Consider the following 17902-nt stretch of genomic DNA (forward strand, 5'->3'; position numbering starts at 1 on the left):
TATTTTTAATGCGTAAATCGCATTTGTAATTAACATTTGTAATTAACATATGCACTCTGAGAAAATTTTGTGGTATTTGTGATTATAATTGCATCGTAAAATAATTACGGTTTACTCAATTTTACTTTAATTAAGGAAATTCTATTTTTATAGTTATTACTGCTATAAAAAATCAACAATAATAATTTTATTTATGGTTTTAAGTACTAAAAAAAATATGTAGTTTCCCTGAAAATTGCTATAATTTTATACTCGTTTTTTAGGATAACTCTTTTTGGTACATCTTATGTCTGACTTATCATGCAGATTAATTAACTTTACTAATGAAAAAATAATTGAGCACGGAAATTTAAATACACCATTGTTAGCACCATCTAAATTGCCCGCGGGAACTTACGTATACCTAATACCTGTTTCCACCAATGTAAATTAACTTTAATCTCGGTTCATTTATTACTCTTCATCTTTTTCTACTCTTAGAATTAGAAAAAATAAGAGTAAGTTAAATTAAGATTAAGATTAACCTACACTGATAGAAACGAGCATTAAATGTATAAATAAAATTCCCGCGATCAATTTTAGATAGTGCTAATAACGGTGTATTTAAGTATAGTTCCATTTTCAATTATTTTTCCATTAGTAATGCTGATTTATTACAATTAAACAATTAATTACATGTTTAATGTGAACGCTGAAAGGTGCATATTAATTATTTATTACATTAATATTTTGCTTTGCTATTTTTATCGGGATAAAACTGCCAGTGAAGCAACCTGCAGAATAATTTATGAGACTTATAATATTATCGGAAAGAGAACGTGCTAAGCTTAAAAGATTTGAAAGTGATGATTTCAATATGAATAATATAAATCGTGCTGCGAAGTATCTTTTTGTCGCGGCATCCTTGTGCTGGCAAAAAATTAAAGATCTGAAAGGCAAATAATTTGATAGAAATATTTATACCGTTTCTTTTACATGTCAATAGATACATTTAAAAAACCGTGGGTACTTATATATTCAGTAGAACTATAAATATAATTATTATCATTAACATTACAGCAGTAATGACAATAAAAATGAAGCTTCTCACCATAATATTTTACTATATAGTTATAGTCATAAATATCAAACTTTTCTCTTAGCGTAAGAGACGAACATTTAATAATAAATATGCAATCAGGGGGCAATGTAACATTTCCCCTAGGACGGAAACGTGAAAAGTAAAAAGTTACGTGAACTCTACGATCATCTACGATCGCGGGGTCATGTAACTCTTCCAACCGCGAAAATATGAAATTGTTTACGTGAACTTTTTTGCCATAAATCGTGGTAACGGAAATTTGAGAAATTAATAAATATATTTCGAAATTAGAATGAGTGTAGTCTAGCCATGTTATGTTCTTTGATAAATTATCTTGACAGATATATATACTCTATTATCTTGAAATAAGTTAACGTACTGTGAATGTCGACTTATAAGCTAGCACATCTCCAAGCTGCATATATAATCGCTATGCGTGAAAAGTTTCACGTAAAATTCTGATTAATAAAAAATGAAAAGTGAAAAGTAAAAAATTTCACGTAAAATTACATAATCAATCATTAAAGCATGAAAACGCGGTTTTCACAAATTATTATCTGTTTTTTATAAGTTTATTTATTGTTATAATTGACATCTCATTAAACTATAACATACGAGCAAATATGTTAGTATCAACTCAATTGTTAAGCATATCAATAATGTCCTTCTGTATGCTGTACCTGAGTTTTCAACTGTCTGCTCGAATCGCGTCATTGCCGGGCTCATCAGCAAGCCGGACGCCAGTTGTAGCCCATGAGAAATTAGGTGCACGAGAATCGTTATTATGATAATAACATATCCCCAGCCACCTTCCGGGTAGTAATGCTTATTGAGCGTGATTTTTTTTCGAGCGTTTATCGCAGTGAAGGATTCCTCTGCCTCCTCCACGTTCTCGAGTTGATCGAACAGATTCTCAGATTCGCCAACGCTGCCGAGGCCTCCCTCGAGAATTAGTTGTTCGGAGAATCGCCTTCTCATCATCTTAGGTGTAATCGGAAGGGTGCTATTTTTACGGCCAGTAAGAGCACTGATACTTTTTTTGTTAGCAGCGAGATGCGCATCGCTGTTAGATTCGTTAGCGGTTCGGGATTTATTATTTTTTGAATCTTTAATACCGATGGGTGTGGAATTCTCAGGATGAAATGGAAGGACTGATTGTGTCATGTGAACTGTCGCTTTCGGAAATGTTCGCGGACGGGTATTACTAGCGATGATTGGTTCCGCGGCACCTCTGGTGCCTTCGCAGTTTCTGATTGCATCACCGACGAGCGGCTGCACGGAGAGTCTGCGATTATCTACGCGGCCGATCTTGCAGCCGCGCAACGAGTGCGTTTGATCCGAGTACCGGCGATGTGGTATCGGACCGGCGGCGATCGAGTGCCGACGCTGAATCGTCGTTGTCCCGTTGTCTCCGATGTCGACGTAGAGGCTGCCAGCAGAGTTTCTGCCGGAGGAAGGCGGCAGGAAGCTCTGACAAGTAGACACGGAGTTTCCGGAGTCCTTCCGCCTCGCGCCAACTTCCTGAACCGAATCCCTGGCGAAGCAAGAGGACGTGGACGAAATTTTCCGGCGCTGGTACTGACACTGAACGCAACGGCACCGATATTGGCACGCGGAGAATTGCGCCAGGAAGCAACGGCATCGCATCATACGTGATAGGATCTCCGGATGCGTTAACAGTAACTCGGGCAACTCGATCTCGCTCCATGATTTCGCAATGTCGCCGGAAGACTCTCTCGTCGACGCCCGTTTCGAAACGAGGCTCTCGGTCGACGTGCGGGTCTCGGATTCCACGCTGGATATTTTCCGCGCGATGCATTCGCGCTGCCGGCAGCAACGTGCTCGCGTTGCATCGTCACGATGGGGATAGGATTCCTCTTCCTCTGGCTCTTCGTCGTTGTCATCTTCGTCGAGCGAATTCTCCTCGCTCATAGCCGCGCTGTAAGAGCGGCGACGTTTGCGATATGCCGGTTCCTCGCGCGACCTCGCCGAGTCAGCTTGTTCATCCATTTCGCGGTTCGTTTCTCAAACTCTTACAATTGAAGCGGATGTCTCAGCCGCTGAATCTTCGTGCTGAGAAAACGATTCGAAATCGAGTTATGTTACTGTTATCGTCGTGCTTTATTTATCGCGATTTTATTTAAATGAGTCACAAACAAGGCAATCTTATCGTATATATTTAATCTGTTTTTCTTCTAAAAGAGATATTTATATTTCGCGCTGTTATCTGTTCTTAAAATAAGTAAAATTTACTATTGATGGATACAGTATTTACGGATACGCGTAGTATGGTAACAACGGTACACCAGGAATGCAAAGTACTTTTTCAGATACACTAGAAATGCGAAGCACTTTTTCACTCATTGTAACAATTCCACATTTCCCAAGTTTTTTTATTTATTCTTTTTTTTCACTTTTGTAATTGGATTTATCGTAAAAGAGTGCCTATAGTAACAAATAAAACCGAGTATTAAGTTATACCAACATTGGTGGATTGCGAACGAGAACTATCCTCGATGTGTGAAATCCAGTGATGTTTCGTAGGTACATTGCAATGCTTTGCACGCATTAGGCCAAACGTGAGCCGCGCGACGCGTTTCGACTGTCGATTCGTTGTCCTGATTTTTCTCGCACGTACATTTTACGATGTTACGCATGGGAGGTATTCTTCCTTCGTATGCATTAATCCCGAAAATATAAGGCCCGGTTGAAAAGTATCTCTACGTTTTCGGAATAAATGATGATGCTAGGGAATACATACAAAAATGATTACCGTTGGAAAAATTTACTAAATTTTTTATCATGAAATTATAACCTTATTTGATACAAACTTGAAATTTAATTTTATAGATTTATATTCATTTTTTATCTGCGTCATAAAATTAATATTTATTTATTATTATAAAAAAGATTTATTTGTTTTGTTTATTCGATCAAACTCTTACTTCCTATATACATATAATTGAATAAAATTCCTTAAAATTCTATATGCAAAAAATGATGTTATTGATAGTAAATTAATAGCAGTTTAATTGAACATAATTTTGTTAATTCATGATATAGTATGTTTATAAAAAGTAAATGTCATACTGTTGTATCAATAAAATATTTTTTTCATCAATACTATCATTAAAAATTAACAAGGTTTTTTTTTCTTAATTAGACTGCTATTAGCTGATACTGTTAATATATCGTTAATACATCTTTTCAATGTAGTATTAATGAAAAGTAACATTGAAAGAAATACTTTATTTCATCAGAATCAAAAGATTCTGTAGAGATTGTAAAAACTGCGTTTTGAACATGACAAGGCAAACAAATTGCAGTCAATCCATTGGAACTTGGCCCGTGGGAAACGAGCAAGAAAATCAATGTGTGTCAAAGGTGCAAAGTTGAGTATAACTTTGATCCCAACTTCGACTACAGTTACCGAGTTTCTTTAGAAATAGTAAGCATTATTTCCTTTTAATGTTACTCAATGGCATATTTCATTTTAGATAAAACTTTCACAATTATTTTATTCTTATGTAATAAAGTTTCGTCAAGTTATATAAACTGCATTCATCTTAAGAATTCCTGATAAATAAACATTACACTGAAAACAAATTTACTATTTACTATTTAAAATTTACTTTATTTAATAAATATTTTTTTAGTAAGTAAACATTTACTGAATATTAACATATGTTTATTTGATACAAGAACCATTAATTTAACTATCATTTTTTTCCATTAAGTAAATATTTACGTACAAATATAAAAAAAAAATATTTATTGAGATATAGTACATTTTTTAGAGAAACATAATAGTAACAGAATTAAAATTTTTTACCAATATATGTAGGTCTGGTTTGGATTCATTCAATATTTTGTAACAAAAAATAAACTTATTTGTTACATCAATATTTAATCTATATTTACGGATTTTATTTCGCATAAAGCTTAAATTAAAAATTACACACTCTCACTGCGTTAAACTAGAATACTGATATTAAAATATTGAATTGGCGATAATAAAATTTTCTATTGTTTTATCATTTTTTTAACAAATATTTTACCACTGGCACGAACTCTTTATTTTAAAAATGTGTAATTTTCTAACTTTGTGTGAATAATAGGAAAGTAATACTTTATTTTTATAATTTTGTATACATTTTTTATTAAAAAGTATGAAATATAAGTGATAAATATAATAGACAGTATCTATGAGGTATCGCATATTGATTGAAGATCTGGATTTCTCGAGCTTTCATCTCTTCGCTCTGTGTCCAATGTGTCCACAGTACCTCTGGGTATATAATTTATGATACGACCAGATTTGAGATGGTGTATGAATAGTTACGTGATCAAAATATCATCCGTAAGGAGACATATCCAGGTCAGAATTAGGATACTTATCATCGTCAAGATTTATCTCGATTTACTTCGATTATTTACCGTCTATGATGATAAATAGACTGTTATTAGTTCGTGAAAAAATATGAAAAATGATAATAATTTTGTTCAAGAAAGATAGAAAGTGTGACATTATTTTAATCAAATATGTAATAAAAAATATCTAATAAAAATAAGACATTTTTCCATACATGAACATCAGAAATTAATATAACGTTTGCAGTTTATTTTTAAATTAAAAAATTTTGATTTATATTTAAAATTTATCTAATAATATTAACGAATAACCAAAATTTTCATAAATACATTTGCGTTAAATTTGCATTATCATTCATAATTAGTATGTAAAATATGTGGATAATAGCCACTGACGATCAACGAGTAGAATATTGATGTGATACACGTGTTACCAAAATACATAGAGATTTAATTAATCAAATTTGTTATATATCTATCGAGAATTCTATTTATTTATTATATTATATATAGCTAAGTACTATTATATTACAAGTTTTAGATGTTTATTAAGTTAATATTCCATGCATTAAGAATATCAGATTTCATACCTGCACTGTGTAACGGGGGATGTCGGAACTGTAATTCGGCTGTTATATGCCAGCATCCGGGAGCGGCGAGTTGCAGACCCACCCCGATGAAATGCACCAATACCGAACACGTGACAATGACATATCCCCAACCTCCCTCGGGGTAATAATGCCGTCTCAGAGTAGCCTCCTTTCTGAAGTCCATTGCCGCTCGCATCGGCGACAGGTCGTAATTTTTTCTTTGTTGCTGCAGTTTTTTGCCATCCGCGTTTCTTGCTTCCCCGATTAGGCGGTCCGCGTACCAGATATCTTTGCTTTGATGCTGCTCGACTTCCTTTTTTTCGCGTCTGATCAAATCGCTTCGAACACCACGCGCGTTCGTGGCATCGTTTTTCTTGTTCTGCGAAGGGGAACGAAAAGGATCGATCTGCGAGCGAAGGACACCCTCGGACGTGCACTTTGGACAGGCATGAAGATCATTCTTCGATGAAAATGACATGGATGTCACATAATCGTCATAATCCACCACCTTGATATGCGGTGGCGAAGATGCGTGTCTCGCTGAGGATGTGGGCGAAACCAGAGTTTGATATTTTTTTCTCATCTCTTCTGTTTCTCGTGTTTGCGAATGATTTGTTTGCGCGATGCTGACTGTGTGTTGACTTTCATTTGCAATATTTACTATGACATCAAAAGCATTCGTCTCTGCGAATGAAGGAGATTTATTTTTCAGATGTGCGAGTGCTTCCTTTCCTTCCTCAACATGCACATTTTTCGAAAGCAATTTTGAAAAGTCTGTATCCGATGTAGTTCTTGAGATGGAGTTTCTTTTCATATCTCGCGTCGCTATTTCATTATTAATCTTTTCGAGCGAGTCCGATTTATATTTCAATGGATTTCGGACGATGTTTTCTTCCAACACAATGACCGAGTTTTGATGAGTTGCAGTTGTCTCGATTAAAGAAAGACTGCGCGGCATGAAATATCGACTCGTATTTTTTATGATCTTCGTCTCGTTAGTCACATCGGATGAATTCTCAGAGAAATTCGCGGGTTTCTTATTTATAGATGCCCTTCCGTCGATTAATCTTCGTTTTATCATCACGGACGTGACTCCTCCTGGGGCACATCGATCTAGAAGGATGACTTCTTCCAGGCAATTAGATCGCGGTGCAGTTTGTTCCAATCGATATACCGTCTCGCGGCTCGTTGGGATAATTGTAAAGGCACGAGATAAGGGATCAACGCGCACTTTCACTTTTTGCGGTGCTCGATCGGGCCAAGAACTACTGTGCCTCATTTTATTATGTCTGTGTATTGTCATGCTATGTTAGAATTTTTTACGGTCCACTCGAGCGAACACATTGTTGGGTAAAATTCTTTCCTGTATCCTTTACTGGATAGATAACTCTCGTCCTCGAAGGTGAGGATTTGACAATTCGTCTTGCCATACCGACGATTTGTATCCGTGCGGAAATAATAGGAATTATAGTCGCTAGTATAATCTGTCGGGAGTACTTAATAATGTGTAAATGAGTCGCATTCTTGATGCAGTATACGCGCAGAGCACGCGCATACGTGTAATCGTGCCGTAACTCTTCGTGGCAATCGTGCATATTTTATATGTGTCACCGGACGTTTGCGACGTTCACTCTATATATTTCCACTGGAGTGTGCGTTTAAAATAAATCAAAAAGAGTAAATCTGAGATGTTATAATTACTATGGAATCCTTCTACCACCACGGATAATGTTTAAGTTTATTTTAAGACGAGCTCGAATTAAAGGAAGATTTAATATTTGTGATGAAAAAAATGTTAACGAAGCAATAGTATAACTGCTAATTTTAAGAATTTTCGCGGGCGAAATGCGAAAACGAGTGTTGACGTGATTGCAAATGTTTATTGCGCGAGGTAATGATCTGTAACATTCGATGATGGAAAGATAACTTCCGAGATGCAAGCGGTCCTGGCGAATGCGCCAGGATGACTGTTACGCACGTGCTGCTTACTTGCGATCAACCCTCTCTCTATGTTCTCTGTCTCTTTCTCTCTCCCTCTCACTTTAGCGGATGGCAGGCGCATGCTTGCAGATACTCGACGAATCGCGAAAGCTATATATGTTTCCAACTTTTTTGTGCTACAATATGAACGCTCGTGTCGCGTGCTTATATGCCCCTGATTCTCGCAAAGTTTATGACACGCGCATAATTTAGCAGAACACTTCTTGCAGATTTAGGCCTTGATTAACCTAAGCTCTTAATATCTGTATTTTATGTCGAGCTTTGTTAATGATTAAAGATTAGCCTTTCACGCGTAGGATAAAATTGTAACGAAAAAATAGTATAATAATGTACATCTACAAACTTGTGTTTGAAAAATTTTAGAAAAATGAATCAAGTAAACTATATATAAAATATATATAAAATAAAAATAAGTGTTCTCATGAATGTTTTCTTTTTTTTTAAATTTAATATTGAAAGTTGTTTTTTAAAATAAAAATATTGAACATGTTAGTTTTTAATTGACTGGATTTAATTGATAGATATGATTTCATGTGAATCTGGCATGAAAACGTTATTTGTACGCTTCGTAAATTTCAAATGATGTCCCTAATTACATAATCTGTAGAGTATTGCTATAAATATACAGCTTGCGGGGTTGAGACTAATCCGCACAGTTATTTGGATTTAGTAAACGAACTCGACCTCATCATACTGCACTCACATATGTTTACATGTTGCACATATTTCTCTACATATACACACACATACACATGTTTAGATGAATAATAGTGCAATAGATAGTTGAAACAAAAATAAAAGATTAACTATATTCATATTTAACTATTTTTTATAGAAATAAAAGATTAATTATATAAATATTTAACTATTTTTTATAATTTCTTATAATTAGAGTCAGATATAAATTGACAAATTTGAAAAAAAATTACACCTATAATATCATAAATCATCTGTAAATTCTCTTCTTCATACAATTTCAACTTCATAATGTTTTAAACACGTTATCTCAAAGAAGCATTACACGTCTTCTTGACGTTGAACGCTCCAATTTGTCTCGCGACGGGAAAACTGTAGTCTCGGAGAATTCAAGCTTGTTTCTAGAGCCATCTCTGTAATGCTATTATGCTTCCCATTTACCCCTCATCGTGCAGAAACTGACCTACCTTTATGACGTGTGCGATCAGTCGTTCACAACAATTCAAGAGAAGCGTCGTTTAAACAATGAAATACAACTTGGGGTGACGGGATGAATGATGAATTCTTCAACGGGAAAAATGGGTAGTGCAGTGCAGAGGCAGAAACAGACACAAGAGAAGAATCGATCTCTGAAGAAAAGCGACCTGGATTGTTCAGAGGAGGAAAGGAATAGAGAATCGTAAAAATTTGTTCGCTCGGAAGATTACTTGCGGCGATATCATCATTGACGAGGTTGGCGATCATGTTTGTTCAACTGCTCGGGTTTTATAATATGATTTTTCCACGGAAAGAACGATTTCAAAGCATTTAAAAAATTAATTGGATATATTAATTTGAATATATATTTGATCATCGAAATAATTATGTAGAAATTTTAATCGTGATGAGCAATATTGCAAAGTTTTGACATTCCAGCAGTCAGCTTGAATGTTCTACATAATTATTTTGATGGACCAACAAAATCATTTTTAGATTTATATCTAAATTTTTAGTAAAATCGATCTTTCTGTGGATCGTTTTTTTTCCCGGAAATGACAGCTCAAGTTGGCGCCTCATTCAAGCAAGGGGATCGCGGTCAGAAAGCAGGTGCACATGACTGTCGGAGACATTATTACCGATGATATATGCGAATTCCATGCGGAAGTTTACGGGGATGAAAGATAAAGCTTCCATCGTCGTAACAGCGTCGTCGTTTTTGTTGTTGTCATTGTCGTCGCTGACGCGATATGAAAGGGATAGACAGGGATTCGGGCATTCAGTGCATGGTAGTGTGCTGATAAATTTAGGCAGGCGATGAGCACATGCACTTCCTTTAGGCGCGTACAGCCTCTCTTAAAGTTCGTGTGATTTATTACCGCATTAATCCAGGATCGGCTTCAGCGAGCGGTGAACGTGACACCGGTGCGAATTTTATCACGTGTTGTCAGACGAACGTCTTCTCGTGGATACTTTGTTAAGTGGAGCACGGCTTCTCGTCGTCGTGCCGCGCGAAAATATTCTGTGGTCGAATTAACGCGCCTCGCGCGAGATGTTCAATGGAACCCTTCAGGCGTGACTTAGCGAGATTACTTTGTCAGCTTGGAAAAAACGTTGTAACTCAAACGCCGCAGATATAAATCAGTAAAGAGATACGTGCGTTAACGTGTATGAGCTGAAGGATATAATGAGATTTATGATGGATTGGATGCTCTTCAGTTAAAATTTTAATTCCCGAAATTGTATACGCCGCGGGAATGTTAACTCATTTATATCCAACGTTTCGCTTTCGCAACATGTTGTACCAATCGTAAAGTCTGTATAACAATGCAATTGGATCTAACCATGAATATAAAGTAGCTACTTGCACAATTAGATTGTGAACATATTGCACTATACATAGCTGTAATAAAATATATGTTTTTATTTGGTACCTTATTGGCAAATATTGAAGAGTTATATCATGACTCATTAAAGATGTTTTATTTTTGGGTAAAAACTGTATAAAATGACAAATCTTTATGAATTAAAAATGCTCAAATTTTAGAGGCTAAAAGTAGTAGGACTGCCTCGAACTCTTATTAGACTAACGAAATGGTTGTATAAAAATCGTGGTCGATAAAAGAGTGAATATATATGGGTTAGATAAATTTATTCAAATTGACAACCGGCGTGACGCGGCTAATCTTGAACTAGGCGAAAAATCAGGAACAAGATTTCCATGGTGTAATAGTGAGTTTGTGAGTATAGTGGCTGTCGGGTTCTCCCCATTTTAGCGATACGTTATCGGGTCGATCTGTCTCGCTTGTACGAAACATTATTGTATGTAACTAGAACGATCTAGATGCGTATGTTTCTCGGTGCTTGCTTGTAACCTGTCGCCCTAAATGCCGATAGGAACCCTGGCTGATCGATATACTTGAAGAGTACGACGGAAAACTTTTCTCCGTCTTACAACCGTCGCATCTCTTTGGAAGTTTGCGAGTTCAGTTATTGCATTTTGAAGTCGCAGTGACATTTGAAGAATCGGCGAAGCGACACGTCCGAGAGTGCCTGGCACGCCGTGAATGTCTACGAATAATTTTAGCATTCCGCGAACTGACTTATCTCCTTCTCTCTTTAACGGAAATAGCATTCCGCTTTTATCTTGCCCTGTAACAAGTTTCAGAGAATGCGGATACGATGGCTTTCTTATGATCTATTAAATCTAGTTACGACCTTGATCGCGCGCACTTGCACTGCGCTCGATACGAATCGTAAAACTTATCTAAGAGAATCGCGGTCGCATTTGAAACGAATCGTACCTTTGTTTGCTTCCGGAATTTATCTTCCGTCTTGGATGCTTGCGTACAGGAGTCGTCTCCGTCTCCATCTCCGTCTCCTCTCCGATTTAATCTGTGAAAAATATGTTTGATGACGGTTGCGCGTAATGCCGTTTGCACCGAGAGATTCGATCTGAATCTAATCAGTCGATAACGATAGAAATTCCCTTGGGGCTGTTTGAGGCGAGAGGCATTTGACCCGTGTATAGTACGAGATCTTGAACGCTAATGGATGACCACCAAACCGCCACTTTAGCGAGATTGAAACTGTCGTTCACACGTACCGAGCATGATGGATGCGGTGCTTTATAAAGTCGTTCGCTCCTCGTACGTACTCGTTAACTCAAGAGACTCTTACCTTTCCTATTCTTTCCTTCGCGTAAATAGCGCGTTCGTTTCGTCTCATTTGATAAACGTGTCAGACGGCTGAAGCCACGGCGCGGCGGCACGAAAGGCAGTTATAGTTGTTAAAGTCGTTTGAATATTCGAAGCGCTCCGAGTCTCATACCTCGAAAGCTATCATCTTTGCTGTTGTCGTTTTAGATGGTTTCCAATTATTGCGTCCAACTATTACAAACTTAAACATCAATCTTGAAGGCTCATCAAACATGCTTTTGTCATTTTAAATGCTTTCCAATTATTGTTCCAGCCCCAGCTGCAATAATTTCAAGCATCGAGACTGGAAAGTATGAAGCTTGCTTTTGTCATTTTACACATTTTCCAATTATCATGCTTGACCGCAATATCATTTTTTACTTGTCAAACCTGAAAAGTGTCAAGCTCGCTTTTATCTTTTTACATGTTTCCAATTATTTCACTTGACCGTAATAATTTTAAGTACAACGCTCGAAAAATGTCATTGTTACTCTTGTTTTGGATCACTGGTTCTTGGCGCTATCATTTTTAGGTGACCTGTTCCATTTCAAAGTTGACGGTATGAATGGTAGAAGGGAGAAGAGTTTAGATTATTTCTGTACCGTAACTTTAATAGGATAAATCAGGTCTTTCTCTCTGTTTTCATATTATTAAATTATATCTTTTAAATTTTTTTCTGAAGCAACTGCTAATCAACACAACGCTAATCAACAAACTTAAATTAATAAAAATGTGAACAAACTTAATTGGTCTGCTTAAAGAAAAAAAAATTATGCCTAATTTTGTTATTATATCAACACAAAATAAACATTAAATATTAATATTTAATATGTTTTGATATTTTGACTATTTAAAGAGATAAACGTTAAAATTATCTTAAAGGATACCGCAAAGATTGGCTGATAGATAATAAGAGACGAAGATTTCAAAAAGAATTTTTATTATTTACAACATCACTAGTCTATGGCAGGGCGTCGAGATCGGCTAAGGCGATCTTCATCCTCGTTTTCAACTCGTCCGCGTAGCGTAAAGCGGATTCGTCGATCCTAACGTCCTCCATTAAGAGATCGCAATCGAGATGTCGGCTGTCGCAAGCTCGGTGATGGTGCTTGAGCACATCGTTTGAGTCCAGATGATGAGCCCGTCTAGTAGACGGGTTCAGCGTGGTCAGAGCATAGTGATTGTGCACCGTTAACGCGCGCTTCGTGGAGACGAAACTTTTCACCGAGTCGCCCTCGGGCGAAATACTGGCCGTTCTCATGGTATCCAGATAGTCTGTATACTCGGCCGAGCGACGGAGCTTCTCGTCCAGTTCAGTCAACCGATCGGTTTGACTCTTATTTTGCAGCTCGGGAAAGAAATAGGCGTTCCGTACAGAATACGAGGCGAAGTCTTTGAAACTTTTGCCGAGCTTCGCGCGTTCGTCTAGCAGCAATTCGTGCCAGGTCTTCCGGCGCGTCGGCACAATCGCTTCATCGATGTCGATTGGCACCACAAACTCCGAACGGTAAATATTTTCATAGAAGCAGTGATTGTATGGGATCAACTCCATTCGCCTCTTCGTCCAGATGTCCTCGTTGAAGAATCGCCTTCGGGCCGTCTTCTCGTTTGGCAAATCACCCGGCAGGTCAAGCGTGAACCATCGCACCACGTTCGATCGTTCGTATAAGCGTAGCACCTTGAGTACGTTCTCGTGCACGTTGAATACGTAGAAGTAGAAGAACTGAGCGCCTAGAATACGATGTAGCTCGACGAAAGCTATTAGTTTATGCGATATATCCTCGTCGAAGTCCAAGCCTTTAATGCACAGAGTGAACTGCTGGCGCCTCTTCCGATCGATAAAAGTTTCGTCACCGAATTCCGAGCGGATCGTTAAACTATGACTAGTATTCTCGTAACAAGTACTCGGACCCACATGAACCCGAGATGTATGGCGTATCGAGCCGTCTAAAGGCAATTGACAATTCACGAGGATTCCAATGTAACTGTCCACCGTTTCACCCCATTCGTCCAACCAGATCGTCGAGATGAGCGCTTCCACGCTCAACGATAGTATCCTCCCGTTTTTCCAGTACCTGAAAGTACGTAATAAAACCAAGACGCTTAATCTATCTTTTCCGATCGAAAAGTCACGTTGGTTAATGTTGAGTATCCTACCGGAAAACACCTGCACGCATGGTGGAAGGCATTTATAGAGACATTTATAACGCGGTTTTTCAACCGTGTATTTTAAGCGAATATGCTCTATTTCGCGCTGTTGCTAATGTTTTCATTACTCACTCCTAACGCTATTTGAAACAATTAACTTGTATACGTTCCACCTGCATTAACAAAGTTTAATTTCACCGAAATTAAAAGTATAAAATGAATTAATATACTTTATTTAATAAGTTTGATATTAAAATTAATTATGAAATGAAATGAGGGCAGTTGAGAGCAAACGCAGTTAACTATAGCGTACATCTATTAACATATATTATTACATAAAAGTAGTTATTTTATACGTAGTTTCTTGGTTAGCAATACTAAGTTTGGTATTAATGTGTTTTTATGTCCTACATCATACATTTATTTTAAGTATATTAAAAAGAAGCAAGACTCTAGCATTTTTCTCGAACATCGAACTGGAAGAAACAAACAGACAAATACGCAAACTAATTTTATATTTTAATATCATGAATTGGACATCTATTATTTTCAATTATAGAAACATATGTAGTTTAAAATTACATTTTGTTAAGTAAGGCAGGGATGAGCATGAAATTTAAAGCACATTGTCTAATTTTTACAACTTAATGGACAGTGCTATTTTGACTAAATAATAGAAACAGAGGAAATATTTGTAACTTTATTAATAATTTTAATGATAAATTTAATTATAATCTCATTAAATTTCCGTTAGAGAAGGTTGATATTAATTTTGGTCGATTTGTCAATGTAGAGGCAATAGACGACGTCACTCGTTTATAAGCAACCTTTAGTGATTCTCTTTTCCTTGCTACTTAACGTTCGTCAGAGATAGACGAGTAACGGGCTGCATCGCGACATGAAAAATGGCTCACCATATAGTGCAGAAGAGCGCGGAGGACGGTAGGGCTCCTCGTTTAACGCCAATCACTCTGATGCTCGGGTAACCGGCGATTCTGAGGTCCAAGTGGGCGCTGTACAGGAAGAGCTGTCCCGGGATTGTCTCGAGCCATTTCGTGCCGGGCAGCTTGTACGCGTTTAACGCCATTCCGCGCGTACCATTACCGTCGCACTGCTTGGTGGGCCTGTAATCGAGTGCCAATCTTCGGGCCCACGAATAAGCGACGATGCTTCTTGTACCTGGCGGTTCACCCCCTAGAACATGCACAAGAAATGACGCTAAGTTGTTTGATCGGAACGAATGGAGAAACCATTCGAAGAAGTTAATTATGAGGCTTGGTGAAGAGAATAATGATGCTAATTCAAGTTTTTGATAAGAAAGTAATGCGCGAGCACTTTGTACTAGCTATCACAGAGCACTATTCTTGCTGCGATTTATGTTTATTTTTTTGAAAATATAATTAAAACTTTCGATTTTTATTTCCCTGTTCAAGTAGTGAAAATATCTCATAAAAAACATTTAGCGCTCATATTTAGCAAATGCATTTTGTGTCGAATTACTAGAGATTGTTATACGTATTATATTGAAATAAAAAAAATTTTTTTAATTGAATTAGTAAATTGTTGAATCATAGTATATTATTTAATAATTCTCCTTCATAATGAAATATGTATCTTCTAAATATATATAATATATTTGTAGAAAAATAGGTCACTGTTTTCAGATACCTTCATAAAATCAATTCTGTTAAGCTTCTTATAGCTAACAAAGGAATATTGCCGACATAAGATGCATTCAAGTAGACCCTATTAGCGATATTTGTGTCATTTTTTCTTTATTGTTCATTAGACGAAAAACAAGGATAGAATGACAAAGAGCGCTAATAGCATTTTTCCCCACGCTCCTACAGAATCCATAAATGTGAATAAAATTGTGTAAGCCTTACTTCGTGTCCATTGTTCTTAGAAAGTGTAATATTAAGCAATTATAAAAGACAATTTTTAGCATGTGACATTAATATTTCAATAAGGAAAATATTTTGAATAAAAATTTGCAAATAAATTTAGCACTGCAAAGCCAAAAATCGGAAACAAATAGGATTGCAAAAACAAAATATCAGAACGTTATTAAACGATGTTTAAACATCTTTTATCATTACCAAAAAAAACTTTCTTTCTAAATTTTTGCATTTTTAAATATGAATATTGAGAAAAAATTGACTAAATTAATTTAGTTGTCTTTATTTTTTTCGATGAAGAATGTATGTATTTAAGTCAAACATATCGTATTTCACTTAAATACGTACAAGGAGAGAATTTTGTTTTATATAAAATTTACTCCGAAAATATAGTAGTTGTGATACAACACAATATTTTAAAGATTTTTACTATACACTTTAGTAAAATTAATCAAAATTGTTTTATACTTTATTGTAATTTTATTAATGAAGGAGATTTATATTAAAATTTATATTAAAATATATTTTTGGAAATACAATGTCGTCCCACGACTATCATATTTTCAGGATAAACTCTAAGAAAAAAATTCTCTCCGTGTACATTTTCCAACGAAAGAAATAAAGAGCTAAATTAATTTAGTCAAATGATTAGTTTTTTTCTCAGTCAAATGTTAGACATTAAAATCATACTTTTTTTTCATTAAAATAATATTAGAGTAGGCAATATTTATTTTATTAAATAGATCGTACATGGAATTTTTCTTGTTTTGAATAGTACTCGTACTTATATTTTAACATAATATACTGATTTTAATATATTACAGAACACAGCATTATAATTTATTTATTTAATAAGATAAATTCTGCTTGATTTAACATTTACAACGTTTATAAGCATGACGTTCTCTTCATATATTTGTAAATTATCCACATTCAAAGGCGAATAATGCATATTCATGTAGTTCGAGTTACTCTGTACTCGAAGTTTCATCCGAGTTAACTAGTTAACTAGTTTCGGTTGACTGTGTTTTCTTGTAATAGCAAGTGCCTGCACTGCCGTCAATACACGTTGTATATATAACAAACTGCATACTGTCTGTAGCTTATCAAAAGTTTTACGTTATTACACCGATAGTATCACTCACATTCCACTTACTGGCATATCATCTTCTAATTTCTCTGCGAGTGTGATGTCTCGGCTGTATTCGTTTTACTAAACGTCAACTTATTGTCGAAGCCGCGCGATCGATTCTCTATCTTATCCACCACGAGGATCATGAATCAACCCAAAGACATTGACTCTATACACAACCGGACGGAAGTGACGCGTCTACGTGCTAGAAACGAGCCCATATTATAAATACATTCACGTTCGTTTAGTTTGTTGTGCTTGCATCAGGAAACATTCGCTTTAGGTATCGCTCTCTCGCTTATCAGTGCCGCACGATAGTTCTCATAATTGCAATTTCCATATATTCCAACGCGACGGTCTAGTAATATTCAAAGGGAGAAAGGCAGGTAGAGAGAGAAAATTAGTTGGGCGGAATTTCAATCTACATGACCACTAATTAGGCTCCCTAATGTTGAATGCGCCGCATATCCGTAGTATTCCGCGGAGAAACTCGTTCCTCGTGTAATCATGAGCTGAAGTGGACCCGTAGAGGAGATATAATCCATTCTTTTTTTCACACATTAATGCATTTATAATAAATGCATTTATGGAATACGACAGGATTCGCACAGGTACGTCCAACTGCGCTCTGCTCTTTGAGAATGATAATAAATCTATACCGATGATAGCTTTAAAGACTCTCGTTACGTCTTGTTTATAATTATTTCTGCGAGACTGGGACCCGTGACTGGGACGGCGCGGCGTCGGCGACGGCCAGACGAGGAAAAAGAGAGAGAGAGAGAGAGAGAGAGAGAGAGAGAGAGAGAGAGAGA

At 36.4% G+C, this 17902-nt stretch overlaps 2 protein-coding genes across 2 annotated transcripts in view; both read right to left on the reverse strand.

Moving 5' to 3' along the window:
* Window positions 1-5989: 5989 nt before the first annotated feature.
* Window positions 5990-7345, reverse strand: LOC108771071 (uncharacterized). Its single transcript, XM_018522966.1, has one exon. It carries the CDS (start codon window positions 7343-7345, stop codon window positions 5990-5992), a length of 1356 nt encoding a protein of 451 aa, XP_018378468.1.
* Window positions 7346-12873: 5528 nt separating this feature from the next.
* Window positions 12874-17902, reverse strand: part of LOC108771073 (uncharacterized) — an 11798-nt gene continuing 6769 nt past the window's right edge. The window contains exons 2-3 of the mRNA XM_018522969.1: window positions 14975-15254; window positions 12874-13987 (exon numbers count right to left, since the gene is read on the reverse strand). Coding sequence (XP_018378471.1) covers window positions 12874-13987; window positions 14975-15254 — 1394 coding nt within the window. The remainder of the gene's footprint in view (window positions 13988-14974; window positions 15255-17902) is intronic.

The sequence above is a fragment of the Trachymyrmex cornetzi genome, unplaced genomic scaffold (assembly GCF_001594075.2).
Source record: "Trachymyrmex cornetzi isolate Tcor2-1 unplaced genomic scaffold, Tcor1.1 scaffold1388, whole genome shotgun sequence".
Taxonomy (NCBI): Eukaryota; Metazoa; Arthropoda; class Insecta; order Hymenoptera; family Formicidae; genus Trachymyrmex; species Trachymyrmex cornetzi.